Source organism: Myotis nattereri, assembly GCF_964212035.1.
Source record: "Myotis nattereri genome assembly, chromosome: 2".
NCBI lineage: Eukaryota > Metazoa > Chordata > Mammalia > Chiroptera > Vespertilionidae > Myotis > Myotis nattereri.
Window position 1 is genome coordinate 74,565,328 of NC_138076.1, and position 16,573 is coordinate 74,581,900.

Genomic DNA, 16,573 nt, shown 5'->3' on the forward strand with positions numbered 1-16,573 from the left:
TCTACATAGTATTCCATTGTATAAATATACCACACCTGATGAGCACCGGGCTGTTTCCTGATCTTAGCTATCCCATCTAATAAAAGACAAAAAGGGTAATTAACCATACCTCTGCTACACTTCCCATGGGCTAATCAGTGAGATATGCAAATTAACTGCCAACCAAGATGGCGGCCGGCAGCCACACAGCTGAAGCGAGCAAAAGGTTTGCTTGCTCCAGTGATGGAGGAAGCCAAGGTTCCCGCCTGCTGCACCCGGCTCTGAGCTCCGGAAGCAACAGCTCCAAAAGCAACAAAGTTTCAATTATAGAAGCTAAACAAACCCCAGATAACTTTCAGCCGGCTGTGGCCTCAGAGCTAGGAGCACCAGTGATGGCAACAGAGTTTCAATTATAGAAGGTAAATAAATCCCAGAATAAATTTAAAAAAAAGAAAAATAGGAGAGGCTGGGAGCTTTAGTCGCAGGCCAGCCTGAAAATGGCCCTCAGCGCCTAACCCAGACTGACCAGGCACCCCAGTGGTGACCCCCAGACTGAAGGGGGTGTGACCAGCTGCGAACAGCCATCAGCTCCTCATCCAGGCTGGCCAGGCAACCCAGTGGGGACCCCCACCCTTAAGGGGGTGTGACCAGCTGCAAACAGCCATCAGCCCCTCACCCAGGCTGGCCAGGCACCCAAGCGGGATTCCCCACCCTGATCCAGGACACCCTTCAGGGCAAACCAGCCGGCCCCCACCCATGCACCAGGCCTCTATCCTATATAGTAACAGGGTAATATGAAAACTGACTCTAACAGCAGAAGGACTGGGAATGACTGGTCACTATGACACACACTGACCACCAGGAGGCAGACGCTCAATGCAGGAGCTTCCCTCTGGTGGTCAGGGCGCTCTCACATGGGAGGAGCTCTGCTCAGCCACAAGCCAGGCTGATGGCTGCCGGCAGAGTGGTGTTGGTGGGAGTCTGTCCTGCCTCCTCAGCAGCGCTAAGGATGTCTGACTGCATCTTAGGTTTGCTCCCTGCTGGCAAGTGGACATCCCCAGAGGGCTGCCATGCTGGCAGAGGGATGTCTGATTGCCTTCTTAGGCCCAATCCCCTGGGGAGCAGGCCTCAGCCAGCAGGTGGTCATCCCCCAAGGGGTCCCAGACTACGAGAGGGCACAGGCCAGGCTGAGGGAACCCCCCCCCCCACCCACCCACCCCCAGTGCACAAATTTTTGTGCACCGGGCCTCTAGTTGTAAATAATTCTGCTATGACCATAGGGGTGCATATATTCTTTTGATTGGTGGTTCAGGATTCTTGGGATATATTCCAAGCAGTAGTATCACTGGGTCAAATAGCAGTTCCATTTTTAATTTTTTGAGGAAACTCCACACTGTTTTCCATAGTGGTTGCACTAGTCTACATTCCCACCAACAGTGCAAGAGGGTTCCTTTTTCTGCACATCCTCGCCAGCACTGGCTGTTTGTTGATTTATTGATGGTAGCCATTCTGGCAGGTGTGAGGTGGTACCTCATTGTTTTAATTTGCATTTCTCTGGTGATTAGTGACATTGAACATTTTTCATATCTCTCTTGGCCACTTGTATGTCCTCTTTGGAGAAGTGTCTATTTAGGTCCTCTGTGCATTTTTAATTGGATTATTTGTATAAATACTGTATATATTTTGTCAGTTAACCCCTTATCAGATGTATCATTGGGAAATATGTTCTCCCAACGGGCTCCCTTTTCATTTTGATGCTGGTTTCTTTTTCTCTGCAGACACTTTTTACTTTGATGTAGTCCCATTTGTTAATTTTTTTGTTTCGTTTGTCATAGGCATTGTGTAAGTAAAAATTCTGCTAAGCGAAATAAGCCAGTCAGAGAAAGACAAATATCATATGATCTCACTTATATGTGGAATCTGATGGAACAAAATAAACTGATGAACAAAATAGATCCTGAGACTTGGAAGCATGCAACAGATTGACAGTTCTTAGAGGGAAGGTGCGAGGAGGGGAGTGATTAACCAAAGAATTTATATGCCTAACCCATGGACACAGATAATTGTGCAGTGAAGGCCTGGGGAGAGGGATGGAGTGACAAGGAGGGAGTCAATGGTGGGAGGGGATAAGGAGGATATCTATAATACTTTCAACAATAAAGATAATTTAAAGAAAAAGAAAAGGACTTCCAAAAATACTCCCCAATTTTTTGTCTGAATTTGAGACCAGAATTTTCAGTTTACTTCCAGAAGTTATCTGGAGGTACGTGTTAGCACCTTGCACTCACATGTCCAAAAGGAAACTCATCTTTCCCAACATTTATCCCCCATCAAACTCAATATTATTTTTAACTTTTTCATATTTTCTTTCTCCAGTCATAGGCCCCAAGGACCTCAACTGTGTCTGACTGACTCCTTCACTTCCTGTCTGTCCCCTCATCCCATTGATTCAGCTTGAGAAATTTCCTCAGCTCTCACCTTCTCCATTTCACTGCGACTTCTAAAAATACTGTTTACGGATTAAAGCAGGTGCTGTGTTATTCAGACACAGCAAAGCTTTGACTATTGCAGTTAGTCTATTTATTTAAAACAGTTTCACAGCAGGAGAGAGGCTATAAATATTTTTAACATAAATTGACTTGCAGTTAGAGAAATTGAATTCTAGTCTATAATAAAAATGGCTAATTTTCATTTCTCTGGTTTGTATTAGAATAATGCAAATATGAATCATTTAAATGCTCTACTATACCTCACTTTTGTTTTACTCACATAGTTGCCTTTGTACCGGCCTTTCTTTCTGCCAGGTATGCTGTTCGCTCCCGAGTCCCTGCAGTGCTCCCTCCTGCCTGTGTGTCAGGTCATCACTCACCAGGAGGCTTCACATCCCCATGGATCCTGTAGATCCCTCCCATGTGTTTTGCACTTCTTGCTCCTTTTAAGCAGAACACATTTGTTAACTCTTGGTGTCTAGATATGCTTAGTGCCTAGTAGTCCTGCTATATAGTAGGTGTTCAGTAAACATGTGCAGAATGAATATTCCAAATGCATTTTTAACATTTGGAAAAATCCTGTCATTATACATATTCACCTTACACACTGGATTATGTTAAGGCTCTATTTGTACTTTCAATTAGAATTTCCCTTACAAATTTTGTTATATTATGTCCTTTAGTAAGGACATAATCAAGTACACTATAGAAGATTTATTTAATATATAATGTGTCTAAAGCAGTGCTTGAAACATAATAAGCAGGCATTCATAAACTTCCTAAAGCACTATGACATTCATTTATGAATTTATTTCTCTACATTTTTATATCACCTAGCAATTTACCATGTGCTTTTATTTTGGTTACCTCATGTGATCCTCTATTAATGCTAGACAGGTATGGTCTCTGTTACACATATCAGGAATGGTTATGACACTAGGCTGGTGTCATGCATATAGTTAGTTGAGAGCTTAGACTAGAATTAGCAGGTGTTCTTAGGTATTGTATACTTTCGATTATGCATGTGGTCGTGAAGGCCAAGAAAAGCCATCAGCTTTGGAGGCAAGAGCAGAGGTAGAGGTTCAGGTGGAGAGTGATGGACAGGCCAGAGGATGTGGAGAGTCACAGGCAGTCTTTAGCTGAATAATAGGTTGGAAGTAAGAGATAAGATTAGGAGAGCAATTAGAATCAGTGTCGGGAGCAAGTGAAAGAGATGGGAATTTATATTGTGGGAAGTGAGAGATATTAAAAATGTGTGACTGGGTGATTGAAGATTATAACTCTCCTTTAGGTCTTATCAGTACTGTATGAGACGCATTAAAATGAGGGAGAAACTGGAAGCAGTGTGACTCTAGACAACTCATGTGGTATTTCAGGTAAAACATAACTCAGTTCTCGACCACCAATACACAAAGTTTACTCAGAAAAAGGAGCAATGGATCAATTCATGAGATACTTGGGAATGTGCATTAACAAAGTTTGTCAACTGAATGGATGTCTGCGACAGGGAAAAGGAAGAAACAAAGCTGTGTGTTGCTTACAAGGCGGTGGGAATGGGCCCCTACTATGTCCCTGCCCCATCTTCATCTATGACCTTCAATCTCCTGTGCAATTATTCCCCGTGGCTGAATATTGTGCCACATTTGTTAGTATAGCCAGCATGTCTTAATGAACACTTTCTGTGATACTAGCCTTGTGGTAGGCATTAAATGTAAGTGAACAGCACAATCCCTGCTCGGGAACTCAACATCTGGGGGTAGACACTGTTAAGTAAACAAAATTGTAAAGGACCTATTGTTCTGTGTACCTCATGCCATCAGGACACAGAGGGCCATCCAGTTCAGCCTGCATAGGTCAGGAAAGGACTCTCAGTTGTCCGTCTTGAAGGAGAAGAATGAGAGAGCTTGGTGAAGAAAGTGAGAAGGATGCTTTGTGTAGAGAGGACAGCATATTCAAAGGCATAAACTAGGGAGCATGGAACTGTGTTTTAAGCTGTTGGTGAGCCTGAAAGTGTCAGCATCTACTTCCTAAGAGCAGTGGGATGCCCCTGCCTGTCCATGATGTAATTATCACACTCAGGTATCTCAACATTAGTACAGTTTAATTCTTTAATATCGAGTGCACTGTAAAATTTCTCCAGTTATCTTAATAATGTCATTATAACCTTTTCACTTTTAAAGAGCTCATCAAAGATTGTGTGATACATTTACTTGTCATGTCTCTTTAATCTTTAATCTAGAACAGTGCCCTAACCTCTTTCTTTTCATTTTTCTCTTGGCCATTCATGATATTGATGATTTTTAAGAACCAATGTGATTTCAGTTATGTGGAATATAAAGAACAAAATAAATGAACAAAAAAAAAAATTGTAAGAGATTCAGACACAGACACTGGACTGGTGGTTGCCAGAGTGGGGGAGGGTTGGGGAATGGGGTAAAAGAGGTGAAGGAATTAAGAAATACAAATTGGTAGTTACAGAATAGTCATGGGATGTAAAGTACAACATAGGGAATATAGTCAATAATCCCATATAATAAAGAACTAATACGCAAATGGCCATCACGCCCTTGGGCCGGGAGAACTGAGGCTGGGCTGGGGGACCTGAGGCTGTGCCCCCTGCGCCGGGGACGGGGGACATGAGGCTGGGTTGGGGGACCTGAGGCTGTGCCCCCCACCCGGTGCTGGGCCAGGGGACCTGAGGCTGTGCCCCCTGCCCTGCGGGGCTTGACGCGGGGGGCAACCAGCTGGGTCTGAGTCTCGCGTGATTTTTAGGCACGCGCGGTGGGTGGGGAGTTGATTCTGGGTCCCATGGCGCACCTCAGACTCTGACAGGAGAGAGATTTTCATATACATTTTACTAATTTTCTTTCAGCTCTGAGACTTCTATTATAGAGAAAGGGCAAATAGCAATATTAAAATAATTCCTCTAATTAATTCCCCTTTAATGTGCACGAATTTTGTGCACTGGGCCACTAATCCTATCTAATAATAGACAAACATGGTAATTGACCATACCTTCGCTACCCCTGCCATTGGCTAATCATCACGATATGCAAATTAACCGCCCACAAAGATGGCGGCTAATTTGCATACTGCAGGCAGGGCGGGACAGTGCCATCCTGCCTGCCCCGCCACCATCTGGACCTGCTATCTGTGACCCAGGGCAGCGGGCGTCCGTTTACGACCCAACCCGGGGCGGCCAGGCAGGGCAGCAGCGATCCGCCAGCCCACCTGGGCGATCCATGTGCGACCTGACCCAGGGCGGCCGGGCGGGGCAGCAGCTATCGGCTGGCCCACCCAGGCATCCTGTATGTGACCCACCCAGGGCGTCCCATGTGCAACCCGACCCGGGGCGGCACCCCAACCCCCGGATCGGCCCTGCCTTGTGCGCAACCCGGGGAGGCGGGGCAGGCACCGAGGGATTGGGCCTGCCATCTGCCACCCGGGAAGCGGGCCTAAGCCAGCAGGTGGTTATCTCCTGAGGGGGTCCCAGACTGTGAGAGGGCACAAGTGTGGCTGAGGGACACCCCTCCTCCCCCGCCAGTGCACAAATTTTTGTGCACCGGGCCTCTAGTCTGTATAATAAAAGCCTAAGCAACCATTACAGCAGAACAACCAGAATAGCCAGTCATTATGGTGTGCACTGACCACCAGGGAGCAGACGCTCAATGCAGGAGCTGCCCCCTGGTGGTCAGTGCACTCCCATAGGGGGAGCACCACTCAGCCAGAAGCCAGGCTCACGGCTGGTGAGCGCAGTGGTGGTGGCAGGTAGCGGGACTAAGTTCTCAGTTGGATATCCCCCGAGGGGTCCTGTACTCTTCCCCCCCATCCCCAGTGCATAATTTTGTGCACCGGGCTTCTAGTGTTGTTATAACTATGTATGTTGCCAGGATGGTATCGGAAATATTGAGGGGAACATTTTGTAAAGTGTTCTAACCACTATGCTGTATGTTTGAAACCAATACAAAATAATGCTGAAAGTATGCTGTAATTGAAAAAATAAGTAAATGAAAATGTTAAAAAATAAAAGAGCCTAGGTCAGGTATTTCACAGAATGTTTCTCACTCAGGATTTGTCTGATTGTTTCTTCCCATTTAGATTCAGGTTAAGTACAGTTGTGCACACTATTACATATGTTATGTGGTGTCTGCCTCCATGCATCACTTCAGAAGGCAGTTGTCAGCATATACCATTGTTGTGATGTCAGAGTTGATTATTTGGGTAAGGTGATATCTGCCAGATTTCTCCATGTCCTATTCCCCCTCAGCCTTATAGAGATTGGGGTTTTGTTGTTGTTGTTTTAAATTTTTTCCTTTATTGATTTTTAGAGAGAGAGAGAGAGAGGGAGAAGGCTAGAGAGATAGAATGAGAGAAACATCATCCATCGGCTGCCTCCTCCATGCCCCCTACTGGGGATTGAGTGACCTGGAATTGAGCTGGTGACCTCTTGGTTCCAGGATTGATGCTCAACTGCTGAGCCACACCTGCTGGGCAAGATTGGTTTTTGTAACCATTGATGATTTCTGGCAGAATCTGTTTTTACTGTGAGCTGTAATGTGGTGGTTTTCCTATTTTGCTCATATCTGTCTCCCTTGTATTAATGGAGCTCAGCCGTCTTTATATCTTTGACATCTACTAGTGCCCAGTCTTCTTTAAAGGAGAGTTTTCTCTTGCTCCACGTTTATTTTTATTATTTTAGTATCAATATAGATGCATGCTTCTGTTCTTCTTTCCAGTGTGTAATAGTCCATTATTACTTATCCAGTGCTCACAGTGTCCTTTATTTATCTAATTCTGAATGGCTCCTCTGCCCTTTGGCACATGCCCATCTGTCCTTAAGCACTTGTTTTCTGGCAGAACAGTATGTTCCTGACTCATTTCACAATATCTTCTTCTCAGCCCTAAAATCAGTCATTTTCCTTAGTATTGTGGTTCCTGTTAGCGAGTAATGAAACTTAGACACCAAGTTCCAAGGGGTAGGTGTGCACATTGCTTATGCATTATCATTACTTTTGGGCTCTTTGGGACCACAAAGTGAGGAAAACTATTTTTTAAAACCTTGAGCATATATGGTACATTTAAGTCTAATCCATCACTTCATAGCTCTTCCTCTCCTTCTACCATTTTATGTTTGAGTTCCCTTTCCCTCAGTGAGCACCCCTGTTGCCACCAACATTTTTACCCATCTGTTCCATCTTACCATATACACAGAAGAATTTCAGAATGACTATATCAATGCCACTACCAATAGCAAACTTACTAAGGAAAATTCACATTTTCTTTGTAGTTCTTTTTTCCCTTAAAATGCATGCCATTTATCACATGTTTGCTTTTTAGATTTTTAAAATGTTTCCTTTTACTAATGAAATATATTCAAAACCTTAAATAGTTGGCATTACCTATAGTTCTTCCTAGGAAAAATATACTTGAGTTTGAGTATAAATATTAAAAAATAGGTAGGTAGTTACTAATTGAAGTGTCTGAACTATTTAATGTGTTTTAATTAAAATAGCCATAAAGCCTCTTGAGAATTAAAATCACATGTAAATTAATAATCTCCAAATGCTCTATTTATCACCCACTTTTTATTACACCTACAAGGTTTAGTACTTTTCTAAGAATATAAATTAGAACCAGATGGAAAAGCGGTTGATGCACATTTATATATCTGTTTGTAAATTGTGTTTTATTTGTATTCTGTATTCATTTGTCATCTCACCTATCCTCTATCAAGAGATAGCATCTCAAAAAAAGAAAAAAAAGAAAAGAAAAGAAATAAAAATTCCAGAGAAAAATAGTTTTCTATTACATTAGACCAGGGGTCCTCAAACTTTTTAAACAGGGGGCCAGTTCACTGCCCCTCAGACCGTTGGAGGGCCAGACTATAGTTTTTTAAAAAACTATGAACAAATTCCTACGCACACTGCACATATCTTATTTTGAAGTAAAAAAACAAAACGGGAACAAATACAATATTTGTATTTGCATGTGGCCCGCGGGCCGTAGTTTGAGGATCCCTGCTTTAGACTTAACTATGTACCAGCCATACAAATTTACAGAAAATGCTTGCTAGTAAACTCTAAGGCACCAAAAGAATTGGTATTTCAGTTGGGCAAGTAGTATTGTTGAAGTTTTTTTTCTGCTTTCTTTAAATAATATTTAACATGGACAACTAGAAGTAGCTATGGTTTCAAGAAAATTTGATATTAATAGAGAGAAATGGCCCTACGATTCCATCATTAATCATATACAGAATATCAACTTAAACTAATCATAATGTGGTTCAGTCCTTTAGATTTTGAAATCCTCCATTTGTTTTTTATTATAGAAGACAGACTTTCCATACATTATGTAAAAATATATAGTGATTGCTGTATGTCACTAAAGTTAGAGGATGATTATCCTCTGATATTAACAATCAGTTGTTGGAATCATGTTCTCAAAAGTTAGCATGGAAATACAATTTTGTGCAATAGGTTTAGACAAAGAATATAAATAACACCAACAAAAGCACTCCCACACCTGGTCGATTTTAGAACTAAAGCTGATGCTTTGAAAATAACCCATTTCTACAAGGAAAATGTTATTTATCCTAACCCAAGACACAGATATGATGAGAACCACATTCTCTTTGAAGTTATCATGCCACTGGCCTATAAAAGCAGTGCTCCGAAGTGAATCAATGGGACTCAGTCCTCTGTGGTGGACAGTAGCACAGGCACTAATGAGACAGATTTCATTAAAAGCTGTTAGATTTATGAGAGAGGTAAAGTCCTATCATATTTTGAAATTTCTGGCTTAGTCCTAACATCTGATCTTATTTCCCCTACCATCACCATCACGGTTTCTGTGTATGCTTGACATTGCTATGGTAACCCCTGCATCTCTTCTCACAGAGGGTGATGAGACAGGAGTGATGGATAGTCTGCTGGAGGCCTTGCAGTCGGGGGCTGCCTTCCGCGATCGAAGAAAAAGGACATCGAAGCCAAAAGGTGAACGTTATTCTTGTTTCATGTTACTTTCTAGGGAACTACCACAAAGAACAACCCTTTTATATTTTTTAATTCTTTTAAAGCCATGTGTCAAGAATGTAGTGCCGTGGGCAACCACTCCTCAGAAGTTTCATAAGTTTTCTTAATCCTTCCCTTGCGATGACAAATGTCAGAGAGAAAAGCATTCCAGTTGGCCGGTGTCAGTAGCACATTACAAATCAATGCACTGAACCTAGGAAATCCTGATTAGTGTGACAAGTCTCAGCTGAAGAACCATATGTACTTCATCCCAGTGGAGTTCACAGTAGTATAATTAAATGCGAAGTAAAAGTCATAACATTATTGCTTTGCTTCTAGATATACTTAAACTTGGAAAATATACTGTTACACTTCTTGAGATGAACAGACCTCTATATTAAACTTCTTTTATATTTTTGTTTTAACAGATATTCGGCAGAGTCTCAGTCCCATGTCTCAGAGGCCTGTTCTGAAAGTTTGTAACCATGGTAATAAACAGTATTCATAAATTGCACATTCTTCTTATCCGCTTTTATCCCATTGATCTGTGATTTCAGTAGACTGCTGTGAAGTTCTCAAGTTTCAATATAACTATAATAGTAAAAACGAGTGGATCTACACATTTGTTATAGATTGTATACTCAGATTCTGCCGTCTGACAGGGTTGCCTGAGCTAGGGTCTAGAGTTCTTCTTTCAGGTCTTGAGTGAATTTTTTTATTATTTGAAATTACCTCACACATTTCTGATCAGTGTTGTCCAGTGTATTCTTTCAAAAGCATTGTGCTTTCGTAATACTATTTTGAGTAGTGGGTTTACTTTACATGGAGATGCAATTTGAAATGTTGAATTGTTACCTATTTTACTCTATGACATTTGCCAGTAGAGTTTGAAATACTATGACCAGCATTTTGACAAAAATAATTAATGCAGATGAACTTCATGTGATATTATTATGGATGGATGTGCTAGAATCACTGAAAAGAAAGTGAGTTAACTTAGTCTCGTATTTATGAGATTGAATTCTTTCAGAAATCTCTACCCAACTACTGCACACCAATCTCAAGGTGCCGGTTTGTGTTGATTGGATTTTATTTTCTTTATTTCCCTTTTTCTCACTGTTATGTATTATGGGGTTCTGCTGACCTTCCTTAGTCAAAACGTAATTCACCCATTGTGATTGCCATTTCCTCAGGGTGAGAGTGTCACCAACTTCACCAGATTTATAAATGGAAAAATACTTGACATATTGCATTCAAGGGTGCTTTGGGGTGCAGATGAGTTAAGTAGTTACGTTTTAGCACTAATGTGTAATGCATGAGTAGAGAAACGTGTCAAATTTTTAAGAGAGTCTGATATAATTATGAGGTAAGTAGTAAAAGACATGGTTATAATGATCTCTTAATAGCTGTATAGATCCCTACTGCTCAAGGTAAAGTATATATAATAGTTGCTTAATAAAGAAGAAGAAAGGTGAAACCCTGCAGCAAAATTTTACATAGATCTTTTGACATTTTTCAACAGTAAGTTTTTGTTGTTTTGCCTTCTCCTGCTCTAATAGTAAAAAAGAATTGTAAGAAATCAGATAAATTTGTTGTGGATCATTAATTCCTAATTGGGGTTTACGGTTTGGAGTTATTGTGACATTCGAAATAATGGCAAACAGTGTAGAGGACAGTGTTTCCCTGGACCTCATAGATAATGTGTTTCCTAGATGAATACATGGAAACTCAGGCTAAAAACTTCTCAAAACTATACAGCTAGTTATTGACACAACTATGGCCATGATACAGTTCTGATTTCCACCGCATTTCTCTTTTGATTATATATAGATACTTTGGTTATTTTTTATTAGTAGTAAAATAAACAATGCAGCCCACATTGTAAGTCATTAAAGCACAATAGGCAACACAGTGGTCATGATAAGATTATAATGGCGTATTTGAACCCCTGCCAATGCTTAATTTTAAATAAGTATTTTAGGTGTAATGTAGGGGGAAGTTATTTAAGATAAATTTGTGCACTGGCCTCAGGGACCCAGTTCTTCTGTGACTGTCATGCTAGGAAAGTGTCCAGGCTCCTGTAAATATAAATTGTGATGTTTCAATCCATTTTGTAAAAGCAAATGAGCATTGCATTTTCGTCTTTACTAAACCTGATATGTACTTTCTGAAGTCCTAAGGCTATTGTGATAATTAAGCTAGTAGGTTATAGAGCCAGCCAAAGGAGATATAGCACAAATATCAAATTCTCTGTTGTAATATAAATGTAGTGGGTTGACATGTTTTTGAAACTTAATTTTTTATTTATATTTCTGCTGTGTTTTTGCTTCACATTTTAAGCAAGTGAGAACAAATCCAAATTACCAAATTAATCTTTAAGAACAGTATGTATAAAGATACATTTATTAGACTGGATGTTGAAAAATGAAGAATATGGTAAGGACTATTGCAACAAGGATCATGATTATTTTTACAAAAAGATGAAATTTCAAGCCTATTTGTAATCTATTTCTAAAAATTACATATTTTCATTGAAAACTGAACAATGTGATTAAAATGTAACACATAACCCCTTTTACTTTTTAATTTGTTTTCATATACTTAAACAAAAGTAGTGTCTGAGACTTATACTTTCTACAAATATATAGTAGTTGATAGTATGTTGTAAACTGTTATTAAAAGATTATAAAATTTTCTGCAGGGTTATTACATGCCAAGCACTATGTTGAATGTTTATACACATCCCATTTAAGCTTTTCAGTACTCCTATCAAATAGTCACTACTTTAGTCTCCATTTTATAGTTGAAAATAACCAAGGATTAAACAGGTCTGACAGTTTGCTTAAGGTCCTGCAGTCACATTTCGGCCCTGGGACTGTCTGGTTCTTAATCTCTCTGCCATGGTGTGCTCTGAATGCAGCTTTTGAATCCATACCTGTTGTTCCCATCCTTGAGCCGATGCATAGTTGTACATTTTTTTTCTCACGATATAAGGTTGAACTATTGATAAACCTCTCTGAGGTTTCCGGCCTCTGGTATGTCTAGTCTCTTATTCCCAGATTGAACCAGTAGGTAGTACTCTTTTCCTCATCTGAGGCTGGAAGAGGCAAAGAGTACCACCTCCTGGAATTGTAAACACTTTTTATTCCTTCAATAAACTCTATATCCAAGCATCTATATTAATTAAAATAAATGCATACTCTGTTAGAAAGATCATAGATGATTTACATTATATATATACATATATATATATATACACATATATATACATACACACACACACATATATAGATACACACACACACACACACACACACACAAAAGATGGCCTCAAGCATTCTAACTTCTGCCAACTTCAAAAGCACAGAATACACACACGAGTAACCCAGCCCTTGTGCTGTGATCCAAACCTCTAGCAAAAATACTATGGTTAAAGCCTTTACTTGTTTTATCTTGTGTTTTACCTGTTAATGTCTGGACAGAAATTAAGTGTTTGGTATTTTTCCTTGCTAAATCTTCATTCAATAACTTAGCAAATTTATTAAACACTTGCTAGCCATTTAAGATATAGAGATACCATCTAAGAATTCACCATCCAGTGGGAAAATAGATAAGTAATAATTCTCATACCTGTATATTTGCTGTATATTTGCTTAATGCTGAGTTAGGGGTAACACACAGAGTGTGGGCGAGTATCAAGAAGTCTGAAAGACCAATCTAGACCTGGCTTCTAGAAGGATCTGAAATCCAAGCTGAGTATTGAGAAATGAGTAGAAATAAGGCCAAAAAACCCGAGGACAAGGGTGAGCCAAGAAAGCAGCCACACGTACGTACTTTCTCAAGAGGTCTTTTCCTTTACAGGGCCATTTGCTCTTATTCTCACAGATTATTAGATAACATAATAACAATACTCATATTAGCACCCTAATCTTTCCCATTTTATAATACTCATTTCCCTAAAAATGTTCTTATTCAATGTCTGTCACATTGCTCATGAGCTCCTTCAGGGAGCATGCAAGGCAATGAAGGAGGGTGTCTGTCTGGTCTACTGCTGTGACCCCAGTACTTAGCTGGGTTAATGCCTGATACATGGATGTTTAGTAAAAATGTTCTGAATGAACAGTCATTTTTAGGTTTAGGCTTGAATTGGACAATTAATGTATATTGAGCAAAATCAGATCTCTCAGTATTACCCAAATACTTGGGATTAATATGCAATTACTGAAGCTTAGGCTGTGAACACAATTAATCCCTCTCATCTCCCTAAAATGGTATCTGAAGGAGGTCCTTGATCATCACCGGTCTAGGCTTCAAAAGGTTGTTAGATCAAATGTGGAAGGTGTGGTTTAATCTTGATTGGATTATTCACTCCTGAGAAATGGAGGGTTACTTATGAGTTAAGTTTTTCCCCTTGTTGTTTAAGTAACGTTTAACAACAGTAAATAAAAGAAAGCAATCTGTTAATGAGTACAGGGCATTATCTCATTTCTTTACTCAATACAGTGCATTCCAGACTTAAAGATTTTTCTATAGTCTGTAGAAAATAATAAAATTTCCTTTTAAGTCAAGATAATCTAAGTATTAATGCATTTCTCTCTGTTTCCTCCTCCTCCTCTCCCTCCTCCTCCTCTTCTTCCTCCTCCTCTCCCTTCCTGTCTCTCTAAAAATCAATAAAACATCTTAAGAAACAAAAAAGAAAATGGCAGGTCTGAGCAGTTTGTATGGAACTGAAGTGACAACCTTCTGAGAGGAAAGACCTGAAAAGACTATAGGTACCTTGATGCTGACATGGGTTGGCTGCAGGGGATTAGGAAAGAGCCAAAGAGTGTTTTAGGGATTGAGGAAGGAGCCAGGTCTAGAGCTCTGGGCTGAGACCCTCACAGAGAGTTGCTAAGGCTGCATAAGCAAATGAGTTATCTAAAGGAAAATATTCAGACTTAGAGAATGGTAAACCAAGGGCTAAAACCTTAGGATTGAACCCAGGTGAATGGCGAAGTGAGTGAGAGGCAGAAAATGATGAAGAAATGGAGGGAGATTATATAATAATGGAGCCTACATTATGGTTGAAAGAAGACTTTCAAGGAATTGATTTTCCTCATTCTTTTTCTTCTGTTGTTTGTTTCTTTCTTTCTCTGTACAACTCAGTGGTATACCACTGAGTGACTAGTGTTCCTCTCTTCTACTCTCTTCAGGACATCTCTTCGCCTGTGCGCTAGATAGACTGCAAACATCTGTGACAAAGATGTCTCACCTCATGCTGCTTCTCCCTGAATCTGATTACATCCTTGTTAGATGGTTTCTTTATATTAAGTAGTACAGTGGAATATTTTTTCTCAGTGAGATGGATATAGAGTAATCAGAAAAAAAAATCTATAAACCATATGCAATTAAAATCCCTAATGATAAAACTGTTTAACTGCAACAAAATAAGATAAAACATAATCAAAATTTTAGGCAAACAAGTATTACACATTTTTAGTGAATATCCATAACCTAAACAAAATCTTGCTCTATTATCTTTACATTAAATCAATTCTTAATAGCCTTAATTTGGATCTGATTATCTATTTTTACTCTCCCACTTATATATGGAGCTTTGAGAGATTTTTATAGAAATGAGATTGTATTGCTTCCAGGCACAGCTGCTCTGCCACTCTAAGATTTGAAGTCAGAATTAAATGTGAAGCTAGTTAGATATTTTTGAATTAGCTTATTTCTTCACAAAATGACTCTGAGAGGCACACAAAAAAGGCTTTGTTGTTGATGTATCAAAACTTCACACATAACCCTCCCTTCCTTAAACCACTCAGTTGTGGTTCCCTTATTTCTTGACCTACCTTTTCCCCAAACAGCAAGAATTTGTCTTAAGGCAGAATTATGAAATTTGTAAGGTTTTCAATCATGTCTGCCTTAAGGCTTCTTTGAAAACAGTGACCACAATGTGAATCCAGTTCTTGGCTAGAAAAACCTTATCTATCAAAGTAGTAAATTTTGACAACCACCATTGCCATTTCTTTAAACTGTATCCTATTTTAAAGTAGACAGAGCATAGGAATAATATAGTAAAATTATATGATAATTTTTACTATGAGTCATTGGCTTATTTTTTTGAGAATATTTTTTTTTGTTCTCTTTCTGATAAACTTGTGCCTGCCAAGTAACCTAAGAAAGAGAGTTATTAAAACACTAATTATTTTTGGCACCCTTACATTTGGGCTTTCGAGCAGAATCAAATGCTACCTGTAACTGTCAAAAGACTTAAATATTTTTAAGGAGACTTTTCTGGGCCAGGAATGTAAAGCAGTTTGGTTGATTTTACATTTTATTCAAACATCAGTCTCTCCTATTTACTGTGTAGTCAAGCAAAAGGAATAAAGCACTCAGCGGGGCTCCTGCCTAGGTAATGATGCCTTGTGGGTAGAAGGGAAAGGCCTGGCTAATTTATACTCAGGTCAGGACAACCTTTTGGCTCAGTCACATTATCATACAGACTCTTAAGCATGAACAGGTTAGAAAATTCTCAAGTAGTGAGGACTTCAAGTTGTTTTAAAAGGATATTTATGCAAGAAATAGCAAATGCCTTTTATTTAATGAGCATTCACAAATCTATGCTGAAGACTGGGACCAAATTGAGTGAAAAGGAGATAAAGAACTATTATGTAAGGAAAGTAATATCCTCCATCTCCCTGAAGTAGTTGTTACGATTAATATGTCTCTTGTTCTATAGTGAACTAATTATTATGATCTTTTAAAATTTTTGTCTCATTCTAAATTTCTCCCTTTGCTTGTAGAGGGCAAATAAAGTAAAAGTCTTGAGTTGCTTCCTAGATTCTGCGACAAAGGGCAGTTGGCTTCCCACTAGCACAGATACCAAAATTCATGTCCAAATGTAGCCATAGTGCTCAGTTTGGCAGAAGGCAGACAGAGTGAGCTGTAGAGCACCCACCAAGCAGAGTCAGCCCATTTTTAGAGGCTATTTCATGTTTTAAAATAGTATAGTAGTTAATCAGGGTAACAGTAGGTCCTCTGTTGGCACACCTTGTTTGAGCAATGAGTGTGTTACAGGCGAGGAAAACGCATGGAAGGAAGGGTAGG

General features: G+C 39.7%; 1 protein-coding gene across 4 annotated transcripts in view; it reads left to right on the top strand.

Moving 5' to 3' along the window:
* The window catches only part of DIAPH3 (diaphanous related formin 3), a gene marked incomplete at its 5' end in the record, with an annotated part of 567,305 nt that overhangs the window by 429,321 nt on the left and 121,411 nt on the right, over window positions 1–16,573 (top strand). For all 4 annotated transcript variants that reach the window (XM_081083267.1, XM_081083268.1, XM_081083269.1 and 1 more), the window contains 2 exons: window positions 9,365–9,460; window positions 9,907–9,966. In XM_081083267.1, the coding sequence (XP_080939393.1) occupies window positions 9,365–9,460; window positions 9,907–9,966 (156 nt within the window). The remainder of the gene's footprint in view (window positions 1–9,364; window positions 9,461–9,906; window positions 9,967–16,573) is intronic.